The following is a 27,683-nucleotide window of genomic DNA, read 5'->3' on the forward strand; positions in this document are numbered from 1 at the left end:
ACACTAAAACGTAGCTCCCACTGATTTAACTCTCCCACTAAGCTGACTTAATTTCGCCTCCATGAGAGGTGTAGTTCTTAAGTCGATGTAGTTAGGTTGACACAGCATCAGTGTACACACTGAATTGCTTAAATCAACTGTTGCTGCCTTTCCGAAACTGTCCCACACTGGCAGTTAAATTCATGCAAGTGCTCTTGGTGAGGACGTGCACTGCTGACACAAGGAGCGTAGCATGGACATGTAAAGCTGATTCAATTACTCCGGTGACTGTATGTCAACATAACTTAGGTTGACTTAATTTTGTAGCACAGACTTGCCCTAGTAGAATGTTGTGGGAACTTGAAATAGAGCTTAGAGGGCAGGCTTCAGAGGAAAGCTGAAAGCCAGAAGTACCTTTTGTTTATTTGGGACTTTTTGCTCTGGCCTTTTTTGTAAGAGGTTTTGTAATAAACAAGCCCTAAGAAAGGTATTATTGAATCAAGAGTGACAGAAATGGAATTATTGGCTTCCTGAGAAGGGAAATTGAGGCAGGGAGTACTTGCAACTCCATATTAACACCACAGAGGATGCTACAGGGCATGCACACCCTACAACACCATGTTGAGTGGGATTAATTATATTACCCTCCTTTAATTCTTTATTACTCGAGTCCCATATCAGCCTCTCCATTATCTTGCCTAAGGACAATATCAGGATAACAAGTCTATCTAATTACCAGAGTTATCTAGATTACTCTTTTTAAACACTGGCACAACATTAGCTTTCTTGCAGTCTTCTTGAGCATCTCCAGTGTTTCGAGTCTTATTGAAAATCAACTTTCAGAGCCCAGCCAGCTCCTCAGCCAGCTCTTTTAAAACTCTCGGATGCAAGTTATCCAGACCTGCTGATTTAAAAACCTCTAACTTTAGTAGCCACTGTTTAACATTCTCCAGAGACATTAATGGGATGAAAAGTGTGTTGTCATATATGACATTGTCTCCCAACTCAAATTTCCCTCTAAATAAGAGCAGAAATATTAAATACTTTTACTTTTCCTGAATTACTATTGATAATTCTACCATTCCCATCTAGTAATTGACTAGTGACATTGTTAGGATTGTTTTTGTTCCCCATATACTTAATAAAATCCACTATAACTCTTCATTGATTCACAGGCAAGTTTGTAATGCGAATTTTCAGGTGAAGGAGTATTCTTTGAGTGGCTATCAACATTCCATGGATGAAGCCAAAAGTAGTTCTGATCACCAAACTGAATGCCATAGATGTGAAAGCAAATGTCAGAAACTTTAACAAGATATCACATCACCCTTTTCCAGAGAGCCATAATCACCAGTTGTCTAACAATTCTAAGGTTTCCATTTCAGAACAGATGGCTGAAAGAGGTGTGCTCCAAGAGATTCCCCCCAGTAAGCTTTCACTACCAACGTTATCCTCGTTCTTGGGAAATTTAAAACTAACCAAAAACAGAAAGAAAAGGAGTACTTGTGGCACCTTAGAGACTAACCAATTTATTTGAGCATAAGCTTTCGTGAGCTACAGCTGAAGTGAGCTGTAGCTCACGAAAGCTTATGCTCAAATAAATTGGTTATTCTCTAAGGTGCCACAAGTACTCCTTTTCTTTTTGTGAATACAGACTAACACAGCTGTTACTCTGAAACAAAAACAAAAAGGCTCTCGGGGCAGGAAATTTCTCTTTCGGTTTATACGGAACCCAGCACAAACCTAAATTGGGGCCTCTGGCTGCAACTGTAACAGAAAGAATGTAAAAAAAAAAAAAAAAAAACAACCACACACACAACAAACTACTCCACACTCCTTTTGGAACACTATCTTTTTGGATGAGAAGGAGAGGACTTCTCTAATTCCCAATCTTCTATTCTGATCTCTTCTTAAATAAAGGAATTGGAAATACTGATCTCATAAAGGAAACATTTGCTTGTATGACCATTTTGGGGGGAGTCGACAATCCCTCTCACCTTCTCCATGCTTGGAGAATTTACTTTTAAGAGGACTTGCACAAGAAGCATAAAAAGAGAGCACAATATATGTTATGAAGACCAGAATAGGTGAAGGAGGCCAAATGTCCTTTTACCCATACTAAAAAAGGGTGGGGGAATTTCTACATTAAATATCCATATAATTTCAAACTTGGAAAACTCGGTGGTGACTGAAGAATTATTAAGTCTGTAACATCACAAGAAGCTAACCAGGAAAGCTGGGGAAATTCTTTAGTCAAACTCCGGTATAAACAGACAAACCAATTTAACTTCAATGCTTAACCGCTTGGAAGAAAGGATATCTTATGAAGATTGAGTTCCGGATCCTGACGCAGGGAAGAAAGGTAAGCAGCAGGATACGGACCCTGGACTTCAGGAAAGCAGACTTCGACTTCCTCAGGGAACGGATGGCCAGGATCCCCTGGGGGACTAACATGAAGGGGAAAGGAGTCCAGGAGAGCTGGCTGTATTTCAAGGAATCCCTGTTGAGGTTACAGGGACAAACCATCCCGATGAGTCGAAAGAATAGTAAATATGGCAGGCGACCAGCTTGGCTTAATGGTGAAATCCTAGCGGATCTTAAACATAAAAAAGAAGCTTACAAGAAGTGGAAGGTTGGACACATGACCAGGGAAGAGTATAAAAATATTGCTCGGGCATGTAGGAATGATATCAGGAGGGCCAAATCGCACCTGGAGCTGCAGCTAGCCAGAGATGTCAAGAGTAACAAGAAGGGTTTCTTCAGGTATGTTGGCAACAAGAAAGCCAAGGAAAGTGTGGGCCTCTTACTGAATGAGGGAGACAACCTAGTGACAGACGATGTGGAAAAAGCTAATGTACTCAATGCTTTTTTTGCCTCTGTTTTCACTAACAAGGTCAGCTCCCAGACTGCTGCTCTGGGCATCACAAAATGGGGAAGAGATGGCCAGCCCTCTGTGGAGATAGAGGTGGTTAGGGACTATTTAGAAAAGCTGGACGTGCACAAGTCAATGGGGCCAGACGAGTTGCATCCGAGAGTGCTGAAGGAATTGGCGGCTGTGATTGCAGAGCCATTGGCCATTATCTTTGAAAACTCGTGGCGAACCGGGGAAGTCCCGGATGACTGGAAAAAGGCTAATGTAGTGCCAATCTTTAAAAAAGGGAAGAAGGAGGATCCTTGGAACTACAGGCCAGTCAGCCTCACCTCAGTCCCTGGAAAAATCATGGAGCAGGTCCTCAAAGAATCAATCCTGAAGCACTTGCATGAGAGGAAAGTGATCAGGAACAGCCAGCATGGATTCACCAAGGGAAGGTCATGCCTGACTAATCTAATCGCCTTTTATGATGAGATTACTGGTTCTGTGGATGAAGGGAAAGCAGTGGATGTATTGTTTCTTGACTTTAGCAAAGCTTTTGACACGGTCTCCTACAGTATTCTTGTCAGCAAGTTAAGGAAGTATGGGCTGGATGAATGCACTATAAGGTGGGTAGAAAGCTGGCTAGATTGTCGGGCTGAACGGGTAGTGATCAATGGCTCCATGTCTAGTTGGCAGCCGGTATCAAGTGGAGTACCCCAAGGGTCGGTCCTGGGGCCGGTTTTGTTCAATATCTTCATAAATGATCTGGAGGATGGTGTGGATTGCACTCTCAGCAAATTTGCGGATGATACTAAACTGGGAGGAGTGGTAGATACGCTGGAGGGGAGGGATAGGATACAGAAGGACCTAGACAAATTGGAGGATTGGGCCAAAAGAAATCTGATGAGGTTCAATAAGGATAAGTGCAGGGTCCGGCACTTAGGACGGAAGAACCCAATGCACAGCTACAGACTAGGGACCGAATGGCTAGGCAGCAGTTCTGCGGAAAAGGACCTAGGGGTGACAGTGGACGAGAAGCTGGATATGAGTCAGCAGTGTGCCCTTGTTGCCAAGAAGGCCAATGGCATTTTGGGATGTATAAGTAGGGGCATAGCGAGCAGATCGAGGGACGTGATCGTTCCCCTCTATTCGACATTGGTGAGGCCTCATCTGGAGTACTGTGTCCAGTTTTCGGCCCCACACTTCAAGAAGGATGTGGATAAATTGGAGAGAGTCCAGTGAAGGGCAACAAAAATGATTAGGGGTCTGGAACACATGACTTATGAGGAGAGGCTGAGGGAGCTGGGATTGTTTAGCCTGCAGAAGAGAAGAATGAGGGGGGATTTGATAGCTGCTTTCAACTACCTGAAGGGGGTTCCAAAGAGGATGGCTCTAGACTGTTCTCAATGGTAGCAGATGACAGAACGAGGAGTAATGGTCTCAAGTTGCAGTGGGGGAGGTTTAGATTGGATATTAGGAAAAACTTTTTCACTAAGAGGGTGGTGAAACACTGGAATGCATTACCTAGGGAGGTGGTAGAATCTCCTTCCTTAGAGGTTTTTAAGGTCAGGCTTGACAAAGCCCTGGCTGGGATGATTTAACTGGGAATTGGTCCTGCTTCGAGCAGGGGGTTGGACTAGATGACCTTCTGGGGTCCCTTCCAACCCTGATATTCTATGATTCTATGATTCAACACCTTTACGCCACTATCTATTCCATTCCAGTGCGAGACTTCATGATACATCTACCAAAGCCCTTCTGCCTCCACCAGAAATCCAAATGCAAAACCAGGGAAGACAACATTTGACATTCCTGTTACTTATGAAAGCACAGCACTGAGCAGGAATTTTTTAAAAAGCCACCACCCCCTATGTCCTCCTTTATACATCATAAGTCAGGAACAGTTTGCCAACCCAAGAGTTAAAAGACCCTTTGCAAGTTACCTTTTAAACATACAGTTGGACCAAAAAAAATAAAATAAAATAAAAAATAGAGAACCAAAAAGCCACCTCCCATGACAATTTGTTCTTCTTAAATGGGCAATAACCCAAAAGAGGCAGAGGCCGAGACATTGCTGAACTATACCTTGACAGATTTTAAAACTGAACAGCTACAGCAAATAAAGTTTTTCTCACTATTTAGTGTTTTCTACCAGCACCATCCTAATCTATGAATTTAATACTCATGAGAAGTATGTAATTGACAGTTCTGGAAACTCAGCATTATCCTGTCAAAATGCTTCAGCTTTGACCTGCAAGAACCTCCTCTAGGGTTTAGAGGGTAGCTCAGCTTCTATGCTCTTCCCATCCTTAGCCTGCCCCCCCAAATGGTCAACAAATGTGCCAATTAATATAATTTTAGAGGTGATGTGATGCAGATACCTCTCTGCTGGGAAGTGGAGTGATGCAACCAACTCACTTAACTGCTGTTACCTCTTCTGTGGTAACTTCAGTCTCCAGGACTGTCTGATAGAGAAGCCTCATCTACTGGTTTAGATAGATAAAACAAGTCTCAGATGGCATGTAGCACTTCTGTGTTGGCTATTCAAGAAAGAGGCTATTTTTTAATGTACATATTTCTACTTTAAGAGATTTAGTGATACTAAATCATGGGACACGAAGTCAAATTTCATAAGCACAATGAAGCAAGATACAATCACTTTCTGCTATTTGCTTTACAATATAGCTTTAAAGGCTCTCTCTAGTGCCGTTAATATTTATTTCTGGACCACAAGAATAAAAGTGTGGGGTAACTTAACACAGTGACAGAGGTAATCTTCTGAAATGAGAAATGAAGATATAACAAACAGTAGAAATACCAGTTACCTTTCTTTTCAGAACACTGAGCTTTTCAACTACTCCATCAAGGAGACTAACAACTGAATCCACAGCAGGACAGCTACTCAATGTCTTCTCCAGCTCTGCAACAACCATAGTAACGTGGCTCGTCTCTCGATCAATATTTTTCTGTGCAGCACGAAACCGTTTGTTCAGTGTTTCATAAGGTACCTAAAAAAAAATTGTTAAGTATTTAGCATTCATATACTTAAATAGACACCTCTGCTAGAGAATTTCTGTGAAATAGTGGGAAAGTTATTTGAGATAAAATAGTTTAAAAAAAAATTATATATATACCAATTGATGTGCGGTGCCTCCCTTTTTGTGCCCAAGCTGAGATACATTTGAGGGCCTATGTTTTCAGGAAGTGCTGAGCATCCACCCTCTGAAAACCAAACCCCTTTTAGCTGTCTCAGGATGCACACCCAAATTCACTAGTGAGTTTGAATATCTTGGGCTTGATCTCCCTATGTTTAGTTCCCATCCATACAATGGTAGTTACAGTTCCTTTCCCCCACCCTGTGTCTCTTTTTTGGTATAGCATGTAAGCTTTTTGGAGCAAGGACTGCGTACATAGAGCACTTAGCACAATGCCACTCCCTGCACTTTCAACTGGTGTAGCCACTATACAAATTATAATGGAAGACTACTGGATATTTTTCAAATAATAGATAAAAGTGAGGAGAGATCTGTTTGTGAACTATCTAAGCAGAAAAGAAGCTAAATGTCAAAAGTTATTATTTCACTCAGTACAGAAATTATTACATTTAATCTAACCATTTACTCTTGGTATGTGCTAGTTAGATGGCTTTCCATATTTAAAAAAAAAAAAAAAAGAAAGCTACTGTTAATCTAAAACAACATTTCCTTCCCAAAGTTTCTCTGCAATTTTCTGTGCACACTAAGTGCTTGTTGTAGGGTTGGTATGGCACTTACTGGGGGCCAGAGAGGTGCCTCACAACTCTGGGTACTACCTGCCCTTAGCATGAGGGAGTCTTGTCTGTGCCTGATGTGAATCAGCTTCCTGATTCCACCAGCCTGTGGCAACACAGGTCCCTCAGATCTCGCTGTCCCTGTACAGTTAGTAATAGGCACACATCAACCCAAGTCCCCTGAGCATACATCGGGAAGGCCCACAGAACTCTCAGATCCTCTATTCCAGGGGTTCTCAAAATGTGGGTCAAGGTTGGAGTTGGACCTGGGCCCAGCAAGTCTGAAGCCCAAGCCCCACCACCCAGGGCTAAGGTTACATGCTCCCCTTTGGGCTTCAGCTTTGGGCCCCCGCCCCAGGGTGGCAGGGCTCAGTCTTCAATCCCCCATCCTGGGGTTGTGTACTAATTTTTGTTGTCAGAAGGGGATCATGATGCAATTAAGTTTGAGAACTGCTGCTCTATTCCCTAAGGAACAGTGCACAGATTCAATTGGGGATTACCACTCTGCTTAACACACAGCATTTAGATATACTTATAGTGAAAACAAAAATATGTTTATTATCAAAGAACAGAGATTCAAGTGATAGAAAGTAAGACTACCAGAAACAAATGGTTACATATAAAACAAAATTATGGAACAATAACAAAAAAAGTATGTTTTCTAGAGTCTAAATTTAAACTCATAAGACATTCTAAATTTCCTACAGAACAACTTACCCCATTTCCCCGCCCCAACATTTTCAGTCAGGATGACTGAGACCCCTTTTTCATGAGATCACTTCCAGTGGCAGCTTTTCCTCACTAAGCGATACCAGTGGATCTCTCTGCACCCCCAGATGTATCAGACCTTTTGATCTTCACCTGAAAACAGGATTCCCCCTCCACTCGCTGTTTACCTGTTCCTGTTAATTTCCATCTGAAGTTTCACATGCTCTTCATTAGCATTTGACTGAATACGCTAATAGACTTCTATTATGAGACACACAACGGTCCACCAGGGAAATAAATGTCTCCCACCTCTGGTCTGGAGAAGTTTGTTGCAAGGCATGTTACCTTTACCTTTGAGTTACCCGCCTTTAAACTACAAAGCCTAGAGAACATAATTTTCAATATATATATATACACACACACACGCAACGCTTTACATATTTTCCATACACACATTTTGCAATCAATAGGATAACCAGTGTCATACAGGGCTTCCTTAGAGACCTTACATAACCCTTTTGGGTGAACCCAGAGGATCCCTGTACCCCTATGTCCCCGCCAGTAGGCATCAAGAGGTTCTTGGGTCACAGTTCTCAACCCGTTTTTAGAAGAAATGACCATTTTAATGCATATTTATAAACTTCATCCATGCAGAGCCTTATAAGGACTTTGCAAATAAGGCTCTGATCCTTTAAATGCCTATGGGCACAAATCTCAACTACTCCAATGGAAGTTTCACGTGTGGAGCACTTCTAGTTTGGATATTCTATGATTCAAGGGTGTGTGAGTCTGGACCAGGCGGAAAGTGTGCCAGATCTCGTGTCTGACATTCTTTAGATAGCATCCAGAAGAAATCAAGTTCCTGGCACTAGTTTTACTTTCTGTAAAGTATTTTAATAATTAAAAACTCAAAATAAAGTCCAAGTAATAATTAGGCAGTGAAGGAGTTAACTACAGTTATGGTAGTAAGTTTGACTCTTAACACAGAAGAGTCACTGAGAAACTGCTGGAATGAGAACACAAAACAACAACAGCATATTGGACAACACAGCACTACTGAGAAGACAGATGCTGTAATAAGCATTTAGAAGATTTGACGAGTGCCCTGAAATCCAGGGAAAATTAGAGAATCATTACAGTCTAAGATGGTGTCACACTGGGCTGTAAACAGACTTAAAGATGAAATAGTTGCACTTAAGTAGCTCCTGTTAAAGGTAGTTGCTATAGTGAACAGAGGGGTTGTTAGATCTTAGGAGTAGAGATGAGTTAAGAAATAAAACGTCAATGGAACAGGACAGTATGTTTTTAACCTGAAAACACAAACATAAATACTTACACAAAACATAAAAAATAGCAGTTTGTTGACAAGAGAATTGTCAGTATAAAAGTAGGGGACATATTTTGCACCACAAAGCAGGCTTCAAGCCCATACAGCGAGTGGATCACTCCAATATAGGTAATGAAGGGGCAGAGAGGCAGTTTCCCTATACTACTCCAGCATAAATGGCCCAAGTAAATCTAAAACAAATCACTATATTCTGTAGAATTTTTTTTTTTTTAAACTTGAATCATAGAATATCAGGTTGGAAGGGACCTCAGGAGGTCATCTAGTCCAACCCCTGTTCAAAGCAGGGCCAATACCCAACTAAATCATCCCAGCCAGGGCTTTGTCAAGCCTGACCTTAAAAACTTCTAAGGAAGGAGATTCTACCATCTCCCTAGGTAACGCATTCCAGTGTTTCACCACCCTCCTAGTGAAAAAGTTTTTCCTAATATCCAACCTAAACCTCCCCCACTGCAACTTCAGACCATTATTCCTTGTTCTGTCATCTGCTACCACTGAGAATACTCTAGATCCATCCTCTTTGGAATCCCCTTTCAGGTAGTTGAAAGCAGCTATCAAATCCCCCCGTCATTCTTCTCTTCCGCAGACTAAACAATCCCAGTTCCCTCAGCCTCTCCTCATAAGTCACGTGTTCCAATCCCCTAATCATTTTTGTTGCCCTCCGCTGGACATTTTCCAATTTTTCCACATCCTCCTTGTAGCGTGGGGCCCAAAATTGGACACAGTACTCCAGATGAGGCCTCACCAATATCGAATAGAGGGGAATAATCACTTCCCTCAATCTGCTGGCAATGCCGCTACGTATACATCCCAAAATGCCATTGGCCTTCTTGGCAACAAGGGCACACTTTTGACTCATATCCAGCTTCTCGTCCACTGTAACCCCTAGGTCCTTTTCTGCAGAGCTGCTGCCTAGCCATTCGGTCCCTAGTCTGTAGCAGTACATGGGATTCTTCCGTCCTAAGTACAGGACTCTGCACTTGTCCTTCTTGAACCTCATCAGATTTCTTTTGGCCCAATCCTCCAATTTGTGTAGGTCCCTCTGGATCCTATCCCTACCCTCCAGCTTATCTACCTCTCCTCCCAGTTTAGTGTCATCTGCAAATTTGCTGAGGGTGCAATCCAAACCATACTCCAGATCATTTATGAAGATATTGAACAAAACCGGCCCCAGGACCAACCCTTGGGGCACTCCACTTGATACTGGCTGCCAGCTAGACATGGAGCCATTGATCACTACCCGTTCAGCCCGACAATCTAGCCAACTTTCTATTCACCTTATAGTCCATTCATCCAGCCCATACTTCTTTAACTTGCTGGCAAGAATACTGTGGGATACCGAGGCAAAAGCTTTGCTAAAGTCAAAGAACACCACGTCCACTGCTTTCCCCTCATTCACAGAACCAGTTATCTCGTCATAGAAGGCAATTAGATTAGTCAGGCATGACTTGCCCTTGGTGAAGCCATGCTGACTGTTCCTGATCACTTTCCTCTCCTCTAAGTGCTTCAGAATTGATTCCTTGAGGACCTGCTCCGTGATTTTTCCAGGGACTAAGGTGAGGCTGACTGGCCTGTAGTTCCCAGGATCCTCCTTCTTCCCTTTTTTAAAGATGGGCACTACATTAGCCTTTTTCTAGTCGTCCGGGACTTCCCCCAATTGCCATGAGTTTTCAAAAATAATGGCCAATGGCGCTGCAATCACAGCCGCCAACTCCTTTGATGTGCATTAAAATTAATGTGGTTTTTATACGGTACAGTTCATCTACAGGTAAGGAGGGTACAGCGTAACTTAGGGCAGGGATTCTGAATGGTTTTCTTGCTGAGGCCCGCCAGCAAACTCCAGGGCCCAGCAGATTCAGGGCAGATTCAGGGCCGGGCGGGGGTTAGAAGAGAGAGATGACCCCTTGGGCATAGGCATAGTTTGACTTCTAGGGGGGGCGGGTCCAAGGGCTGCAGGGGCTTGGGCCAGCTCCGCACAACGGGGTCCAGGAAGGTAGCACCACCTCCACCCCCTGACTCACCTCAGCAGGCTACCCAGCCTGTCTGGGTTGTGGAGGGATGCAACAAAAAAAATATAACTCCAAGAGTGGGACTCAGCTCAAAAAGTTTGCAAGGTGTCAGGGTGCAGGCAGGGGGCAGCTAGGGGCTGCGTACAGTGAGGAGTGTAGCTCAGGGTGCTGGCAGGGGGTAGCTAGGGGCTGTGCATAGGCAGTGGGGGTAGCTCAAGTTGCAGGGAGAAGGATAGCTAAGAGCTGTATGCCAGGCGGGCTCACCCTGCAGTGGCTGCTCCCCGAGGCTCTGCCAGACCTAGAGCTGGGTCCCCCCAACCTGGGTGACTGTTACCAGCTACGTGAGCAGTCAAAGGGGGCCAGGAGCAGAGTAGTTGCCACCAGCAGCAGACAGGGGAATGCCATGGCTGCCCACTCCATGGCACCACCAGCCAAATAAGCAGCTGCCCTGCACTGCCTGGCTCTGGCTTCCCATCTACAACCTGGCCAGAGGGCTGAGCATCAGGGGGCTGGAGGAGAGGAGGAGCTGCCCCTGGACTGCCACACTCTGGGTAAGGCACTGCAGTTTGGGGGGGAAACACTCTTGTGCCCCCCAATTCTGCCTATGGGCTCAGGGCTTCTGCCCGCAGAGAGCTGGAGCTCCTGTCCCATGCAGCTCCCAGCCCCGTGCTGGGCTTCAGATGGGGGGGGGGGGGGCTTCAGGCTTAGTGCACCAAGTTACAGGAGTGGGGCCCCACGGTACCCCTGAAATGGCTCACGGACCCCTGGATGAGAACCACTGACTTAGGGGACAGTGGAGGGGTGGTTGAAAAGGCAGCTACTTGCTCTGTGCTGGGGCAGGGAAGGTGTTGCCAGGTCCCAGAGCTTCCCAGGACACTGATTATGGTTTCAGCCCCTTAGGGCTGCTAGCAGCCTGTGCAAACTAATGCAGTCCTCAGGGTGCAGGGCTGGATCTGGATTGGGAGAGTGCGCTAAGCATCCTTTGCAAGGATCCCTCCCCCAATTCTACTCTAAGTCATGCTGTGCACTCAGCTGCAGCTGATCTAGACGTACCACATCAAAAACCCATGTTATTTTTAAAAGTCCAAAACAATTCTGCAGAACTGTTTTTGATTTACTTGCACCCTGTCTGTACAAAATGCTGTTTTGGAGCTTTTTTGCAGCACAATCTTTTAGAAGCAAGTACTTTTGCCAAACCTAACCATTCAAAAATCATGAGTGACCTCAACAGAAAAAACCCCAGAACATCTTTCTAAAATAATAAATTGCAAGCTCTTTAGTTCCCTTCTGGTTTCTGAGCTATGGAGAACATGTCGGTCACATTTTCAAACTTTTCTCTGCAAATATGAGGGCTGGAACTTTCATTTTAAAAAAGCTGAGATTCTCACTTGACTCCAGGAATAATGCTTCAAGACCACATCAAATGTGAATTTTGAAATAAAATAATGAATCTGAATTTAAAAAAAAGGAAAAAACCACCACCATTTCTTTCGTAGCAATTTGTCCTGCTGGTTGACTTTTACAAATCTGCATCTTATTTCTTTTTCATTTCAAGAATATATGGAAGGATATGAAGTTCAGAAGAAAAATGTTGCAGAACCTGTAATGGGGCATGCAAGGTTATTATTTATTATTAATTATTATTATTAACTGTGGAAACATCCTACCACCAGTAACAATAAGGAGAAATTCTACTTCTCTCTCTCGCTCATCACGTTGAGCTCAGCACCTCCATACTTTAGATATTCAGTCTAGTTGAGAAATAATATATTTACAATTGAAAGTTATGTTGTTTTGAGCGTATTTGACAGTCCTTTAATTTCGAGAGCCACCCCTCAGACGCATTTGTAGGAGTCCAATTCCAAAGCCCATTTTTCCTTTCTTTCTGACTTTTTCAAATACATCTATAGGCACCCAATTCACTGCCCTAGCATTTATCCCATAAATTAAAACACACACAAAATGAATCAAACAGAGACTGCCGGTAAATATAGCCACCTCAGCTCATGCTCTCCCCAGAAGCCTTGGACGAGGAAAAGAGATGGGCTTTACAACATGTCTTGGGAGATTAAAAATCAGAGTTCTAGTGGAGTATGACAGAGTGCTGGGAACCGACAGCTGAGCCACCACTCTGATCACTGAAACACCAATTAATTCCCCCCAGGGTGGGCCAGATAGGATTAGATTAGAATGGCCTGGTGGAGGACTAACAAGCAAATTGGCCCAGGTATAAGGAAGCACAGGAAGGAAGTGCACGGAAGAGAGAGGCAGGCTAGCAGAGCAAGAACCAGGAAGGATCTCTAGGTGGAGACCTACTCCCTCTCCTCAGCAGAGGACGGAGGTGAAACTGAAAGCCTAAATAATTATAGCGTATGGATCTGTAAGGTGGTGGGAAGAACAAATGTAAATAAATTGCACGGAGGTGTTTGACAACTGAAGGTCTTGGAGACTGCAGAGAGAGAGCAGAGGACAGGAATGGGATGTCACCCTGCCACACCTAGTAAGGAAACCAAGTTCCACAATCCAGTACACCCTCAAAGAGAGGACCATGCCAGCAGCTTCCTTATTTATAATGAGGGGAAATCTAGCTCAGATGCTTCTACTGATCTGCACTCTGGCAGTATGCTATAGGAGGGATGATCTCAAGGTCTAACCACATGGACAGCACATTACAACAATCTGTTCTGGAGATGAGAAAGGCATGGATAATTGAGGTGAACCTTGCCAGAGAGAGAACGGTCACAACCATCTTGCCAGGCCTAAATGAAAAAAAGTGCTTGACCACAGCTGCTACCCAAGCACCGAGTAGGAGCCTAGGCCCTACCACTACCCTCAAGCAGTGCGTCTGTTTTACAAATGGCTCTCTTACACTCTGGCAGGCACGCATATATACACATCAGCCAAATCTTCCAGCTTCTTCCCCCACTCCTCCTGTCTGGATTGAGTCACAGCCTCAATTTCATCTAGGCACTGGGTGTAGCATTTCTCCACGCAATCCATCAGGGAAATTAACACACTGTAAATAGATGTCCTAGACAGCTCTTAAAAAAAACCCAAAAAAAATAAAAATACTAAAGCACTGTCCCCACCCCACCCCCCGCCATTTGTGAAACTGTCCTGGAACACTTAAGAGCTTCAAAATCCACTCACAAGTAGCAAGGAGAAAGCTTTCTGGTGTTGGTGGACTGGTTGTGGACGGGAGAGTTGTGTCTGCAGCATTTAAACTTATTTTATTTGGTTTAATAAGTGCTACATTTCTAGCCCTTTATTGTTGAAGGCAGCATTCCAAATGTTAATTGATGCATTGTTATCTATCTGAAATGGCAGTTAAAACAATTTAGTGTCTCTGTTGTGGATCATAGCTTTCCCAGACAGCATAACAAAATTGACATCATGTAATTGTGTCCATTTCTCTCAAAACAACCCTTAGAGAAAGCTAGGAGCTGCAGTAGAGACATATCCCCACCCTCTCACAAACACACAAAACAGATATGAAAATACATTTATACTAGTCCTCCAGTACAGCAGTTCCCAAAGTGATCCTGTGGAGTACAAGTAGTCTGGGGTAAGCAGGCTGATCATACAAGACGGTGCTGGCTCTTCTTTTCCTACCGCTCATTAACTTCTACATTTGTAGGATCCCATTGTAGAAGAGAGGCTGGAGAATTGTAAACACAACTGGAAATAAAGAAAGAGTCAGCCTAACTTAGTCTACTCAGTAAGAGAAGAGGAAATAGGAGTCAGTGGGATGGGAGCTGCAGAGGGGAAGAATGTCCAGGGAAGCACAAGAAGGAGAGGAACAAAACGGGACCAGAAGGCAAAGCAGCATTTTTTTTTTTTTTTGAGGGGTGGAGAAGACAAACAATAAACGGGGGAGGACAAGACATGGCAATTAAATAAGACTAATTCCTCGCTTAACGTTGTAGTTATGTTCCTGAAAAATGCTATTTTAAGTGAAACGATGTTAAGCAAATCCAATTTCCCCATAAGAATTAATGTAAATACACGGGGTTAGGTTCCAGGGAAAAAATTTTTGCTCGACAAAATACATCTCGTATATACACACACAGTATACGTTTTAAACAATTTAATACTGTTCACAGCAATGATGATCGTGAAGCTTGGTTGAGGTGGTGGAGTCAGAGGCTGGAGTATTTCTTAGGGAATCCCTCACTGCTAAATGATGAACTAGCACTCGGCTGAGCCCTCAAGGGTTATTAATGTAGCCTCACACGCTACAAGGCAGCACGAATGGAGGGAGGGGAGACAGCATGGCAGAGAGAGAGAGAGAGAGAGAAAGAGAGATGGAGATGCATATTGCCCCTTTAAGTATGTTGACCCCACTCTACGTACACTGCCTTTTTAAGTAGATCAGCAAGTTGAGACACCAGCTGCTGCAAGCAAGCTCCTTCCGTCCTGAGCCCTGTCATGTCCCACCCCACTCTGTGGAGATGAGGTGCAGGAGCGGGAGGCAGGAGTGTGGAGAGGCAGACACCCTGACATTAGCACCCCTCTTCTCCCCCTCCCACCCCTGCACAGCAAGCAGGAGGCTCCCAGGAGCAGCTCCAAGGCAGAGGGCAGAAGCAGCACATGGCAGTGGGTGGAGGGACAGCTGAACTGCTTGGCAATTGATTGCCTGCTGGGCAGCTGCCACACAGGGAACTTAGGGGAGCTGATGGTGGGCTGCTGGTCCACCCTGGTTCCAACCCCCAACCAGCTAGATCTAACGGGCTGCTCTTTCTGCAAGCAGTGGACAAAGCAGGCGGCGGCCAAAAAACCTTATAAGGGAGCACTGCGCAACTTTAAACGAGCATGTTCCCTAATTGATCAGCAACGTAACAACAAAAAAACGTTAACCAGGACAACTTCATGTCTGTATAAGATGGACAGCTAAAAAGTCAAAATGTTTACTTTTCCACATACATAAAAGAAGTTGTCATCACAGGACTGTTTTGCAGTTATAAAGCGAGGGAGCGTGCTCCATGCAATCACAAATCCGAGTACATGGAACAATTTCTCCATTATGATTAGTCCTTTTAACAGAACTTTTCAACACTATCAAGTGTGTGCACGTGTGCATGTTTCAAATAATCTCTAGTTTTGGCCTAACATCAAGACATGTAGTTGAAGCAACCACTCTTCACTTACATTTGTAGTTTTGTAAGAGATATCTGAACTTTCCCACCCTTGTTAGTAAAGCTGTTGGGCATGAGTTACTGATTCTGCAACTTCCAGCATGGCAATGTCAAAACCACAACAAAGTCTCAGGAGATTTTTTTCTTCTTTAAACAAAAATGTACCAGAATGAGTTCATACATGTGCAGTATCCAGCTTCTTGCCTTATGTTTTAGTATCTAGGGCAAGTCTGACATGAACACAATACCTTTAATCATGGTGAGCATCACTTCTGCTGATGTCCCCATGTTCTCTCTTTCTTTAAAAATAATAGAGTTACTAATAAAAAACAGAAGAAGATTCTTGATATGAAAGACGTCCAAATGCTAACTAATATAAAAGTACCTGTGTACAGACAAGTGCATGTAAATAAGACATATACACATGGGTAAGTTTATGGGGCAGTTGCTTAACACACCATTAGCAAGGGAGAAGGATCTGGGGAGAAAATAGGAAAAATAGGTTAAAATACTTAGATAAGTTAGATTTACTCAAGAGAGCAGTGTCTGAAGAAACTTCCTAACATACTTAAGGAACTAGCCAACGCAATCTCTGAACCAGCAGTGATTATCTTTGAGAACTCATGGAGGATGGGTGGGATTTTAGAAGACTTGAGAAGAGCAAAAATAGTACCCATCTTCAAAAAAAGGGATAAAGAAAGACACTGAGAATTAAACCAATCATCTTAACTTAAATACTCAAAGATACTGGAACAAATTATTAAACATTCAATTTGTATGCACCTAGCGGATAAAAGAGTGAGAAGTTATAGCCAACATGGATTTGACAAGAACAAGTTATGCCAAACCAAACCAACATCCTTCTTTGAGAGGGTTACTGGCTTAGTGGAAAGGGGGAAATTTGTAGACATGATGTATCTGGATGTAACTAAGGCTTTTGACACTGTCCTACATGACATTCTCATAAGCGAACTACAGAAATACGGTCTATATGAAATATTAGATGGATGCAAAACTGATTTAAAGATCATACTCAAAGTGTAATTATCAATATTTGCTGCCAAACTGGGAGAGCATATGTAGTGGGGTCCACAAGAGTCTGTCTTGGCTCTGTACTAGCCAATATTTTCCTTAATAACCTGAATAAAAGGGGGGGGAAGTGTGTTTGTAAAAACCTGCAGATGACACCAATCTGGGTGGAGTTGCAAGCACTCTGATGGACAAGATTAGAATTCAAAAGTGACCTTGATAATTTGGAGAACTGGTCTGAAATCAAAGATGAAGTGCTACAATTAGGAAGGGAAAAAAATCCAATGCACAGAACGGGGAATAACTGGCTAGACAGCAGTACTGCAGGGGAGGATCTGGGGAGATTATAATGGATGACAAGTTGAATATGAGTTAACAGTGTGATGTTCTGCAAATCCACCACGGGCAGGAAAAGAAGCAAGCAGCTTACTTTGCAGCAAGGGAGATTCAGGGTAGAAATTAGTTTTTTCCTAACAATAAAGAATAGTTAAGCACTTGAACAAGCTGCCTAAGAAGGTTATGGAATCCCCATCTTGGTGATCTTTAAGGACAGGTTACACTAACACCTGTCAGGGATGATCTAGGCCTCTAGGTATACTTACTCGTGCCTCTGCACAGGGATGACGGCCTAGATTACCTCTTTTAGTCCCTTCCAGCCCTACATGTCTATGATTCTATGACTGTTGGACAAAATGTAGAGAGAAACAAAAATTGGACTGGTAGGTTTCAGTTTCACATGCTCCCTTACTAAATGTGGGTCAGAGCAGATTCGCCCGACCAGCTTATCCAGTGATTAAAGAATTAGCATAAAAAGGATCCTAGATACATTTTAATTTCTTTGAGCCAGGCATCATGCCTGCTTGTGCTTCCTAACAAAAAAGTTCTTGATCCCAGTTCAGGCCTTTGGGTGCTAGTGCAGTACAAACACTATTTTTATTGGAAGTAGTATTAAAGTTAAGAGAATCCACAAACTGTGACCACTGCAGTCACATGATCACAAACCAGTCTAGTGGTGAACAGAAAGGGGATAAAAAAAAAAAAAAAAGAGAGAGAGACACCCCTAAAATATTGCATCTAAGGCCCTGTTTTGACAGGAAAAAACAAAGGGTTTTTTTCCAATGATGTATTCTTAACACAAATTAAAAGCACTGTAAACACACAGGCTAACGTGTCTGTAGCTGTGTTAGCTGGCCATGTTTTGGCCTGCATCTTTACAGGCTTTTCATTCAAGATAAGCTAAATTCAAAACCAAAACCAAACGAACAAAGGAGCCACACACAAGACCACATCCTTTTTGATCTATTAAGACAGGGGTTAAATTTTCTTGGGTAACTAAGAGAGAAAAACAAAGTCAAACGGTGGCAGTAATGAGACAATCCCCAACAGCAGAAATGTGAAAGAGTGAACTAGGACTGTTGTACGCAAGAGGAAAGGTGCAGTAGCAGGGAAGCAGAGGCAGAATGCAATGCTGCCTAAATACTTTAAATTGTAAACAAGGGGAAAAAAAAATCCCTAAATCAAAATGGAGGTCAACCCATCCAGAACATACCTCTGAGCAGCAAGCTCTCTCTTTTTATACCGAATAAGGTCCACACACTTGGACAGGATATGTAAAATAGACGAGGAGTGCATTACTATCATTCTTCAGATAGAATAACTTTATTCTGCACATGAGACTAGATTCCTTTGTGGACCAGCAATAGGTATAGCATTTTTGTGTAGGAGTAATGCAATAAACTTATCACTTGTATTCTGTAGCTCTCCATCTGTCGATCTCAGCATATTTCACAGAGTTGAGCTAGCATTATCTCTATTTTACATATGGGTGAGAAAAGTAATTTACATTGCCACTAATTTGAAGAACCATTAACAGAACCCAATTCTTCTGATTCCAAGCCCTGTTATCAGCCCACTAAATCATGACCCACTATTTTCCTCTGCAGCGGTAATAATTTTTCCTGGAGTTGCTGGCCTACCTTTAACCAAAGGCTACTAAATAAATAAAATAGATAAGAGACCTAGAGGACCAGTGGCAGGGTTTAAATTTTTATTTCTTACAAGTGTTCATATCAAGAATTAAGAGCCGAAGTTCAAAGGTAGAATAAGTTTTTCTGTGCAGTAATGTTAATTTTCTAAGTCTGTGTGGTAGGTGTGAGATTTTCCAAAAATTATGACGCTTAGCAAAATTTAGGAACATTAGATTTGCATTTTTCAGTGCAGGAAAAAAAAAATGTGCAAAACATGAACTTCCCTCAATTACAAACATATCAGTTTCATAACATTAGAAAGATAATACTATTTCACTTTAATATCATTTGTATTCAAGGGTTTTTAGCTGCTCTAAACTGGACACTGAAAGATATCTATCTATATACAAAAAATAAAAGATCACCATTCAATATTGCTCAGAATTTTGTCTGCTATTTCAACACTTCAAGAGAATGAACGGTTAGTGTCTAGGATAACAAATTGACACAGTTCAGCTAACATACACACTTGTACAAAAGCAGCAAATCAAATATAGATTTGGGGGCGGGGGGGATATTAAGCTTTTCCATAGGCACAGTTATACAAGAAAATGTAATTAATCTCCTTTAGTCACCTGTGTAGTTCCGTACAAGTTTCTCATTTACAAAATTCAGCCAACATCTTGCTAGATCATTTTGCCGTTGTACAATGATCTTTTGAGTCTTTATGTAAGCCAACTGATATCCATCTTAGGGTTTGTGTAGTGGCATACGTTAGAAATGTGGTGGAAACTGTCACTCCCACCACACTTTTTTGTAGCCGCCATCTTTGACTCCCCTTCCAAAAGCAAAATTCCACTAGACACTTTTTAAAGCTTTGTCCTCCTTTTAAGCAAAGTATCTGAACACAGAAGTAATGTCAAAGATATCTCGCTGTCAAGAGTCAGCCTGGCTCTAACACAGTCTTCCTGTGTGGCCTTAAGCAAGTCACAGAATCATAGAAAAGTAGGGCTCGAAGGAACTTCAAAAGGTCATCAAGTCCAGTCCCTTGCACTGAGGCAAGACCAAGTATATCTACACCATCCTGGACAGGTTTTTGTCTAAACTGGTTCTCAAAAACCTGCAGTGAAGAGGATTCCACAACCTCCCCTGGTAGCCCTGTCCTTAACTATCTTTATAGTAGGAAAGGGTTTTCCAAATATTTAAACCTAAAATCTCCTTTGCTGCAGGTTAAGCTGATCACTTCTTATCCTATCTTCAGTGGACAAGGAAAACAATTGATCAGCCCTTAACACATTTGAAGACTGATGGGTGACCTGATAACACGCCTCTTTTCAAGATTAAACACGCCCACTTTAAAAAAAAAAATTCCTGATGAATAAAGTTTCCTAAACAGTTTATCAATTTTGTTGCTCTCCTCTGGACTCTGTCTGATTTGTCCACATCTTTCCTAAAGCATGGTGCCCAGAATTAGACACAATATTCCAAGTGAGGCCTCAATAGTGCTGAACAGAAGACAATAATTACCTCTTGGGTCTTACAGAAGACAATAATTACCTCTTGGGTCTTACAGAAGACAATAATTACCTCTTGGGTCTTACACCTTGGAATAACAGCCTTTTTAGCAACTGCTTCACATTGTTAACTCATATTCAATTTGTGAACCACTATAACCTCCAGATCCTTTTCTGCAGTACTGGCTAGCCAGTTATTCTCATTTTGCAGCTGTGCACTGGATTTCTCCTTGCTAAGTATAGTATTTTGCACTCTTCTTTCACTTAATTTCATCTTGTTGATTTCAGACCAATTCTCCAACTTGTCACGCTTGTTTAACATTCTAATCCTATCTTTCGAAGTGCTCACAACCACTTGCTCTTGATGTTATCCATAATTTTAAAAAGTATCTCTCTCAACTCCATTATCCAAGTCATTAATGAAAACATTGAATAATATTGGGCCCAGGACTGACCCCTGCAGGATCCTACTACTTAGGCCCTCCTAATTTGACAGCAAATCATTGGTAACTACTCTGAGTATGGTCTTTCATCCAGTTCTGTGCACCCACCTTATGGTAGTTTCAGCTAGATAATATTTCCCTAGTTTGCTTATGAGAATGTCACATGGGACTGTCAAAAACCTTACTCAAAAAAATTAAAATCTATCACATCTACTGCTGTCCTCCTAGCCACTAGACAAATGCCCCATGTCAAAGAAAGATAGTAGGTTGGTTTGGTATGATTTGTTTTTGACAAATCCATGTTAGCTATAACAGATCACCCTACTATCCGACCTAGGTGCTTACAAATTATTTATTTAATAATTTGATCCAGTATCTTTCCAGGTGTCAAGATAGGACTGACGGGTCTAATTCCCAGGATCCTCTTTGTTCCCCTTTTTAAAGATAGGTACTATGTTTGCTCTTCTCCAGTCCTTAGGGACCTCACCAATCCCCCATGAGTTCTTAAAGAGAATTGCTAACTGTTCAGAGATTGCATCCTTAAATACTCTAGGATGAATTTCATCAGGCCCTGCAGCAACTTGAATACACATAAGTTATCTAAATATTTCTAGCCAATTTTCCCCCCTATTCTGGCTTATGCTCCTTCCCCCTTGTTAATATTTATTATGCTAATCAGTGGATCATAATTAACCTTTTTAGTGAAGACAAACAAAACAAGCAAACATGTCAGACTTCTTGGTGTCATCCATTATTAGCTCTCTTTCCCTGCGAGGGAGGTAGACCTAGACTTTTCTTTGTCTCTCTCTTGATCTTAATATATATATATATTCTTATTGCCTTTAATTCCCTTGCCAGATGTAACTCATTTGGTGCATTATCCATTCAGATTTTCTCCCTACATGCTTGAACTGATTATTTATACTCATCCTTAGCAATTTGGCCATGCTTCCACTTTTTATGATTTGTGGTGGGCAGGAGGTTCTTAAACAGCTCCTGATACAGCGATATTGGCCTCTTACTATTCTTCTTATTTTTCCTTCAACCAGAATAGTTTGCTGTTTTGCATAGACAACATTGAAGGCATAACTGCCAGCTCTCCACAACTCTTTTTCCTTAGATTTTCTTCCAAAGGGGACCTTACCTACCGGTTTCTGTGTTTGTTAAAGTCTGCTTTTTTCCAGGTCCATTCTGCTACTTTCACTTCTTTTCCATAGAATCACAAAATCTGTCATTTCATGATCACTTTCTCCCAAATTACCTTCAGTCTTCTGATGTACAAAAAGTTACTCCCTGTTGGTCAGAATCAAGGCTAAAATGGCTGTCTCTGTTACTTCCTCCACTTTCTGGGGGGAAAAAAAAGAGTTGTGCCCAGTACATTCCATGACCATATTGGAGATTTTGTGTTTTGCTGTATAAATTTTCTAGCAGATGTCCGAGTATTTAAAGTCCCCCCACCACCCCCATTATTACCAGGTCTTGTCTTGTGTTTTGGATATTCCGGTTATTTGTTCCAGAAATGCCTCCTCCTCCTGATTTGGTGGTCTAGAGGAGACATTTACCATAATACCCCGTTTTCCCCCTTTTCCTTTCACCCAGAGACTTTCAACTGATGTCTCACCTAAGAACACGTGTATATATTCTTGATGTATAATGCAACACTTTCCCTTTTTGCTGAACAAGCTATACCCCTCTATACCAATATTCCATCCACGACATTTATCCCATCAGTTCTCAGTGATGCCAATTCCACAGGATCTGTACTATGCCCCATCTTTTAAACAATTCCTTGGAGGGACCCCTTCAGTATGCCAGACCCCCAAGGGTCCCACTCCCTTAAAGGTGGGTCACACGGCCTCAACATCTCCTAGATTGAGCCTCTAGCACTTCAGTTTCACAAAGTGAGCTCTGCCCAGTTAGTCCAACTGAGATAGACTCCCACTCAGACTTTTTGCATTCTTGAGGAATCAGATCTCCACATCTACTCTCAGTGACACCAGGTAGCCTTTTCAAAACAAAGTAGGGTTTATTAGTCAACTGGAATACAGAGCCTGGAAGTCCTTAGGTTAGCAAAGAGAAGCAAAGGTGAAGAAAGAGTTCAGGCTGACCAACGTCAGCACTTTACCCAGTCACACGGCTGCAACACCCATTTGGTCTCTGCCTCTCTCTCTCTCGCTCTCTCTGTGAGCCCAGGCGACAGCTGCTATGTCTCTCAAAGGCCAACTCTTGTCCTAGCCTCCGATCGCCTTGTGGTCCATTACGTTCCTCCTCCACACCCAGGCTGAGTTCACATATTCAATGACACCTACCTGTGGGAAACTTAGGCAGGCATCTCAGTCCTTGAGGTTCCTATTGTCTTTCCAAATCCTCTATTGATATTGACCAGTTTCAGCCAATCATTAATGACCCATTCAGAGCACCCCAGACACTTACTTGACATGAACATCTTCAATGCCACAAGGGCATTATAATGCTTCTGCACGCACTAGTTAACAACCTCAATCAAGTAAGTCACTGCCATACACATAATCCATAAAAATACTACAGAAAGTTTCCACTTTATCACATCAAGTCATAATTTAGCTCATGTACTAATTAGGACTGTTGATTAATCACAAGAGTTAACTCATGCTATTACCTCAAAAAAATTAATTGCGATTTTAATTGTCTGTTTTTAATCGCAGTTTTAATTGCACTGTTAAACAACAGAATACCAATTGAAATGTATTAAATATTTTGGATGTTTTTCTACATTTTTAAATATATCGATTTCAATTACAAAGAATACAAAATCTGGTGTGCTAACTTTATATTATTTTTATTACAAGTGTTTGCATTGTAAAAGTGACAAAAATGGTATGAGATGAATTGAAAAATACAAGTACTGTCGTGCAATCTCTTTATCATGGAAGTACAACTTACAAATGTAGGGGTTTGTGTTACATAACTGCACTCAAAAACAAAACAATGTAAAACTTTAGAGCCTACAAGTTCACTCAGTCCTACTTCTTGTTCAGTCAATCGCTAAGACAAACAAATTTGTTTACATTTATGGGCAATATTGCTGCCCACTTCTTAATTACAATGTCACGTGAAAGTGAGAACAGGTATTCGCATAGCACTGTTGTAGCTGGCGTTGCATGTTATTTACATGCCAGATATGACTCTTTAGCACATGCCTCTTTATGCTTCGGCCTTCACTCCAGATGACATGCTTCCATCTTGATGAAGCTAGATAAAAAATGTTAGGGTAGAATTGGGGTAGAATTGTATGTCTCCTGCTCTGTTTTACCTGCATTCTGCCATATATTTCATGTTATAGCAGTCTCAGATGATGACCCAGCACATGTTGTTCGTTTTAAGAACGCTTTCACTGCAAATTTGGCAAAATGCAAAGAAGATACCAATATGAAATTTCTAAAGATAGCTAAAGCACTCCACCCAAGATTTAAGAATCTGAAGTGCCTTTCAAAATCTGAGAGGGATGAGGTGTGGAGCATGCTTTCAGAAGTCTTAAAAGAGCAACACTCTGATGCGGAAACTACAGAACCAGAACCACCAAAAAAGAAAAATTAACCTTCTGCTGGTGGAATCTGACTCAGATAATGAAAATGAACATGCGTCAATCCGCTCTTCTTTGGATAGTTATCTAACAGAACCTGTCATCAGTGCGGACGTACATCCTCTGGAATGGTGGTTGAAGCATGAAGGGACATATGAATCTTTAGCGCATCTGACATGTGAATATCGTCTGATGCCAGCTACAACAGTGCCATGCAAACGTGTGTTCTCACTTTCAGGTGACATTGTAAGCAAGAAGTAGGAAGCATTATCTTCTGCAAATGTAAACAAACTTGTTTCTCTTACTGATTGACTGAACAAGAAAAAGGACTGATTGGACTTGTAGGCTCTAAAATTTTACATGGTTTTATTTTTGAAGGCAGGGTTTTTTTGGTACATAATTCTACATTTGTAAGTTCAACTTTCATGATAAAGAAATAGCACTACAGTACTTGTATTAGGTGAATTGAAAAATAGTATTTCTTTTGTTTTTTACAGTGCAAATATTTGTAATCAAACATAAATAAAGTGAGCACTGCACACTTTGTATTGTGTTGTAACTGAAATCAATATTTGAAAACGTAGAAAACATCCAAAATATTTAAATAAATGGTATTCTATTGTTTAACAGCATGATTAATTGCAATTAATTTTTTTAGTTGCTTGACAGCCCTAGTACTAATAGTTCCAGTTCTTCCTCTTTATTTGCCATACCCCTTATATTTGTGTGCAAACATCTAAGATGTTGTATAAATTCCCCCACTGTTCTCCCTCTTGTTATTCCTATTTCCCACCCTCCCGCAAGATCTAATTTTAAAATTGCCTTTAAAAAACAAACAAACAAACAAACAAACTACCCGTGGGCTTTTGTCACTTGCCCCCTTTTTACCTAGTTTAAAGCTCTCCTCATTAGGTTGGTGAGTGTATCCAAAGATGGTCTACTCCTTCTTGTTCATATGGACCCCATCTATTCCTAGCAGTCCTCCTTCCTGGAGCAGCATCTCATGGTGGAGAAAGCCAAAGTCGCCTCATCGGTTTCTCTGTTCCCCCTCCAATCTTTTGTCTGTCTTGTATAGCTTGATTACAAACTACTCAGGGAAAGAGACAGTCTTCAATGTGTGTTTGGGCAGTGCCTAGCACAATGGAGTCAGTCTTGGTTAGGGCCTCATAGGTACTACTGTAACACAAATAAATAATGCCACAACTCCTACTGGATCCTATAATATCCTTCAGCTCTATCATAGTTCAAGTGACAGCACTTCACACAAGATGTTTATACTTGTTTGTGAAGGAAATTTGTATTGGGATATGTGAAAAACCAAAGTTACACTGTATAAATGAGCTATGTTTATGAAAGTTAAGAAGATAATTAAAGTAGAGAGGTTATGCAGCAGTTAACTCATGGGGTTTGGGCCAGTTAAAGCCATCTGGCCTCAGAGTGGCACTTAGGTGTTGTAGCATCCGCCTGCATCTTACTTTATTTAAGCAAAAAGGCATGACAATTTCACAATTTGTGAAACATGCTACACTAATGTATATGTAAAGTCTTGCGTATGAGCATACAGTATTTCTACATAGTATATTTTCAGGCCCTGGGCTAAGAAAGGCCAAGTATATCATGAAGGTAACATCTTATGTTTACAGGTACTGAATGATTTTGCGGTCATGCCCTGCCAGCAAATATATGGCTGCCAAAACAGTTGTTTGCTAAATGTATAGGCCTAGAGATAAGGTGCCACACTGATTAATACATGGACTACTACAGCAAAGAATAGTGGGGAGGGGTTTAAAAGAAAGTGAGATACACTGAGGAAGCAAGAGCTGATTAGAGAATGTAGGACAAAGAAATCTTGCATTTATTTTTATACTATGTTTCATGACACTTAAGCTCTGAAATGCTCTTCATTCATGATTTAGCAAAAATGAAGAGAATTTGATAAGTTTCCTTTACTTCTATTTTCTAGCAGCTTTCACTAATTCAGATAATTTTACAATTATATAATAGTATTACAGTAGTGCCCAGAGACCTCAAATATGTTAGGTATTGTACAAACATAGGAAGCCAATGCCAGAGAGTTAATAATCTGGAAACAAAAGTGATACAAAGCATTGTTGAGGAGAGATGAGGGCTACAAGCAAATATACTACAAGTATAACTTAATTATTAGTAAAAAGAAAAGGAGTACTTGTGGCACCTTAGAGACTAACAAATTTATGTGAGCATAAGCTTTTGTGAGCTACAGCTCACTTCATCGAATGCATCCAATGAAGTGAGCTGTAGCTCACGAAAGCTTATGCTCACATAAATTTGTTAGTCTCTAAGGTGCCACAAGTACTTTTCTTTTTGCGAATACAGACTAACACGGTGCTACTCTGAAACCCTTAATTATTAGCGTCCTGTCTTTGAAGCAAATGCTAATAAGATCCCCCCTCCTCAAAGTATCAGGAAATTCCATGCTTAAAATGATTTTCTGCAGGTGCAACAACTTACTGGAAGTCAGAAAATGAAATCTACAGCCTATAGCTACTCTAATACCTGTTTATAAAATTATGCCCGTCTCTGCTCATAAGTACATTTCCTTACTTTGGTTGTACTAAACAAATATACTTTATTGCCAGGGCAAAGGAGTGAGTCCCATTAGATTCAAAGCCTGATGGTTCTTCAACATCAAAGTTACTTCAAAGGGTTGCTATAGGAGAATTTAGAGAATGCTTGCACAGAGCCCAACAGCAGAAGTATGTCAGACTATCCTCTTCTCAGCACATATTTTATTTAGTAAAATGGATGGGGTTGCTTGCAGGTAACAGCAAGATCATACTCCTATTCCGTAAATCCTCTTTTTTTTGTACCATCTATGCTGTATCAAAAACATGTTAAAGAGTATGAAGTCTTGCCTCTTCTGTTCTCCTTCTCTTCTCTCCAAATCACACCCACTGAAATAATAATGCAGCTATTCCCTCAAAAGTTTCTGATGATATTGTAAGTCAATTGAATATTGCTCGTGGACATTTCAGCAAATCCAAGACCCAATTAGAACCTTAATTTATTTACAGGATTTTGTTTGACCGTCAAAGTTGGCCTGAGCACAGGATGGGAACAACATATACTATATCTATTCATGTTCTCCCACTGTCCCACTTAAGGTGTACTGGTAAACTGCTCTGCACAGCTCAGAAGAACTTGGTACCTTCCATCAGAGAATGCTACACTGAGTCCAGCTTCACTACTTTAAGAACAGAAGAATGGCCATACTGGGTCAGACCAATGGTCCATCTAGCCAGGTATCCTGCCTTCCAACGTTGGACAATGCCAGATGCTTCAGAGGGAATGAACAGAACAGATAATCAAGTGATCCATCCCCCGTTGCCC

General features: G+C 41.6%; 1 protein-coding gene across 6 annotated transcripts in view; it reads right to left on the reverse strand.

Annotated features, from left to right (window-relative positions):
- The window catches only part of MAEA (macrophage erythroblast attacher, E3 ubiquitin ligase), a 117,428-nt gene that overhangs the window by 84,208 nt on the left and 5,537 nt on the right, over positions 1-27,683 (reverse strand). For all 6 annotated transcript variants that reach the window (XM_084626473.1, XM_084626470.1, XM_084626468.1 and 3 more), the window contains exon 2: positions 5,659-5,841. In XM_084626473.1, the coding sequence (XP_084482599.1) occupies positions 5,659-5,766 (108 nt within the window). In that variant the 5' untranslated portion in view covers positions 5,767-5,841. The remainder of the gene's footprint in view (positions 1-5,658; positions 5,842-27,683) is intronic.

Source organism: Lepidochelys olivacea (genome assembly GCF_965140295.1).
Source record: "Lepidochelys olivacea isolate rLepOli2 genome assembly, chromosome: 4".
Lineage (NCBI taxonomy): Eukaryota > Metazoa > Chordata > Testudines > Cheloniidae > Lepidochelys > Lepidochelys olivacea.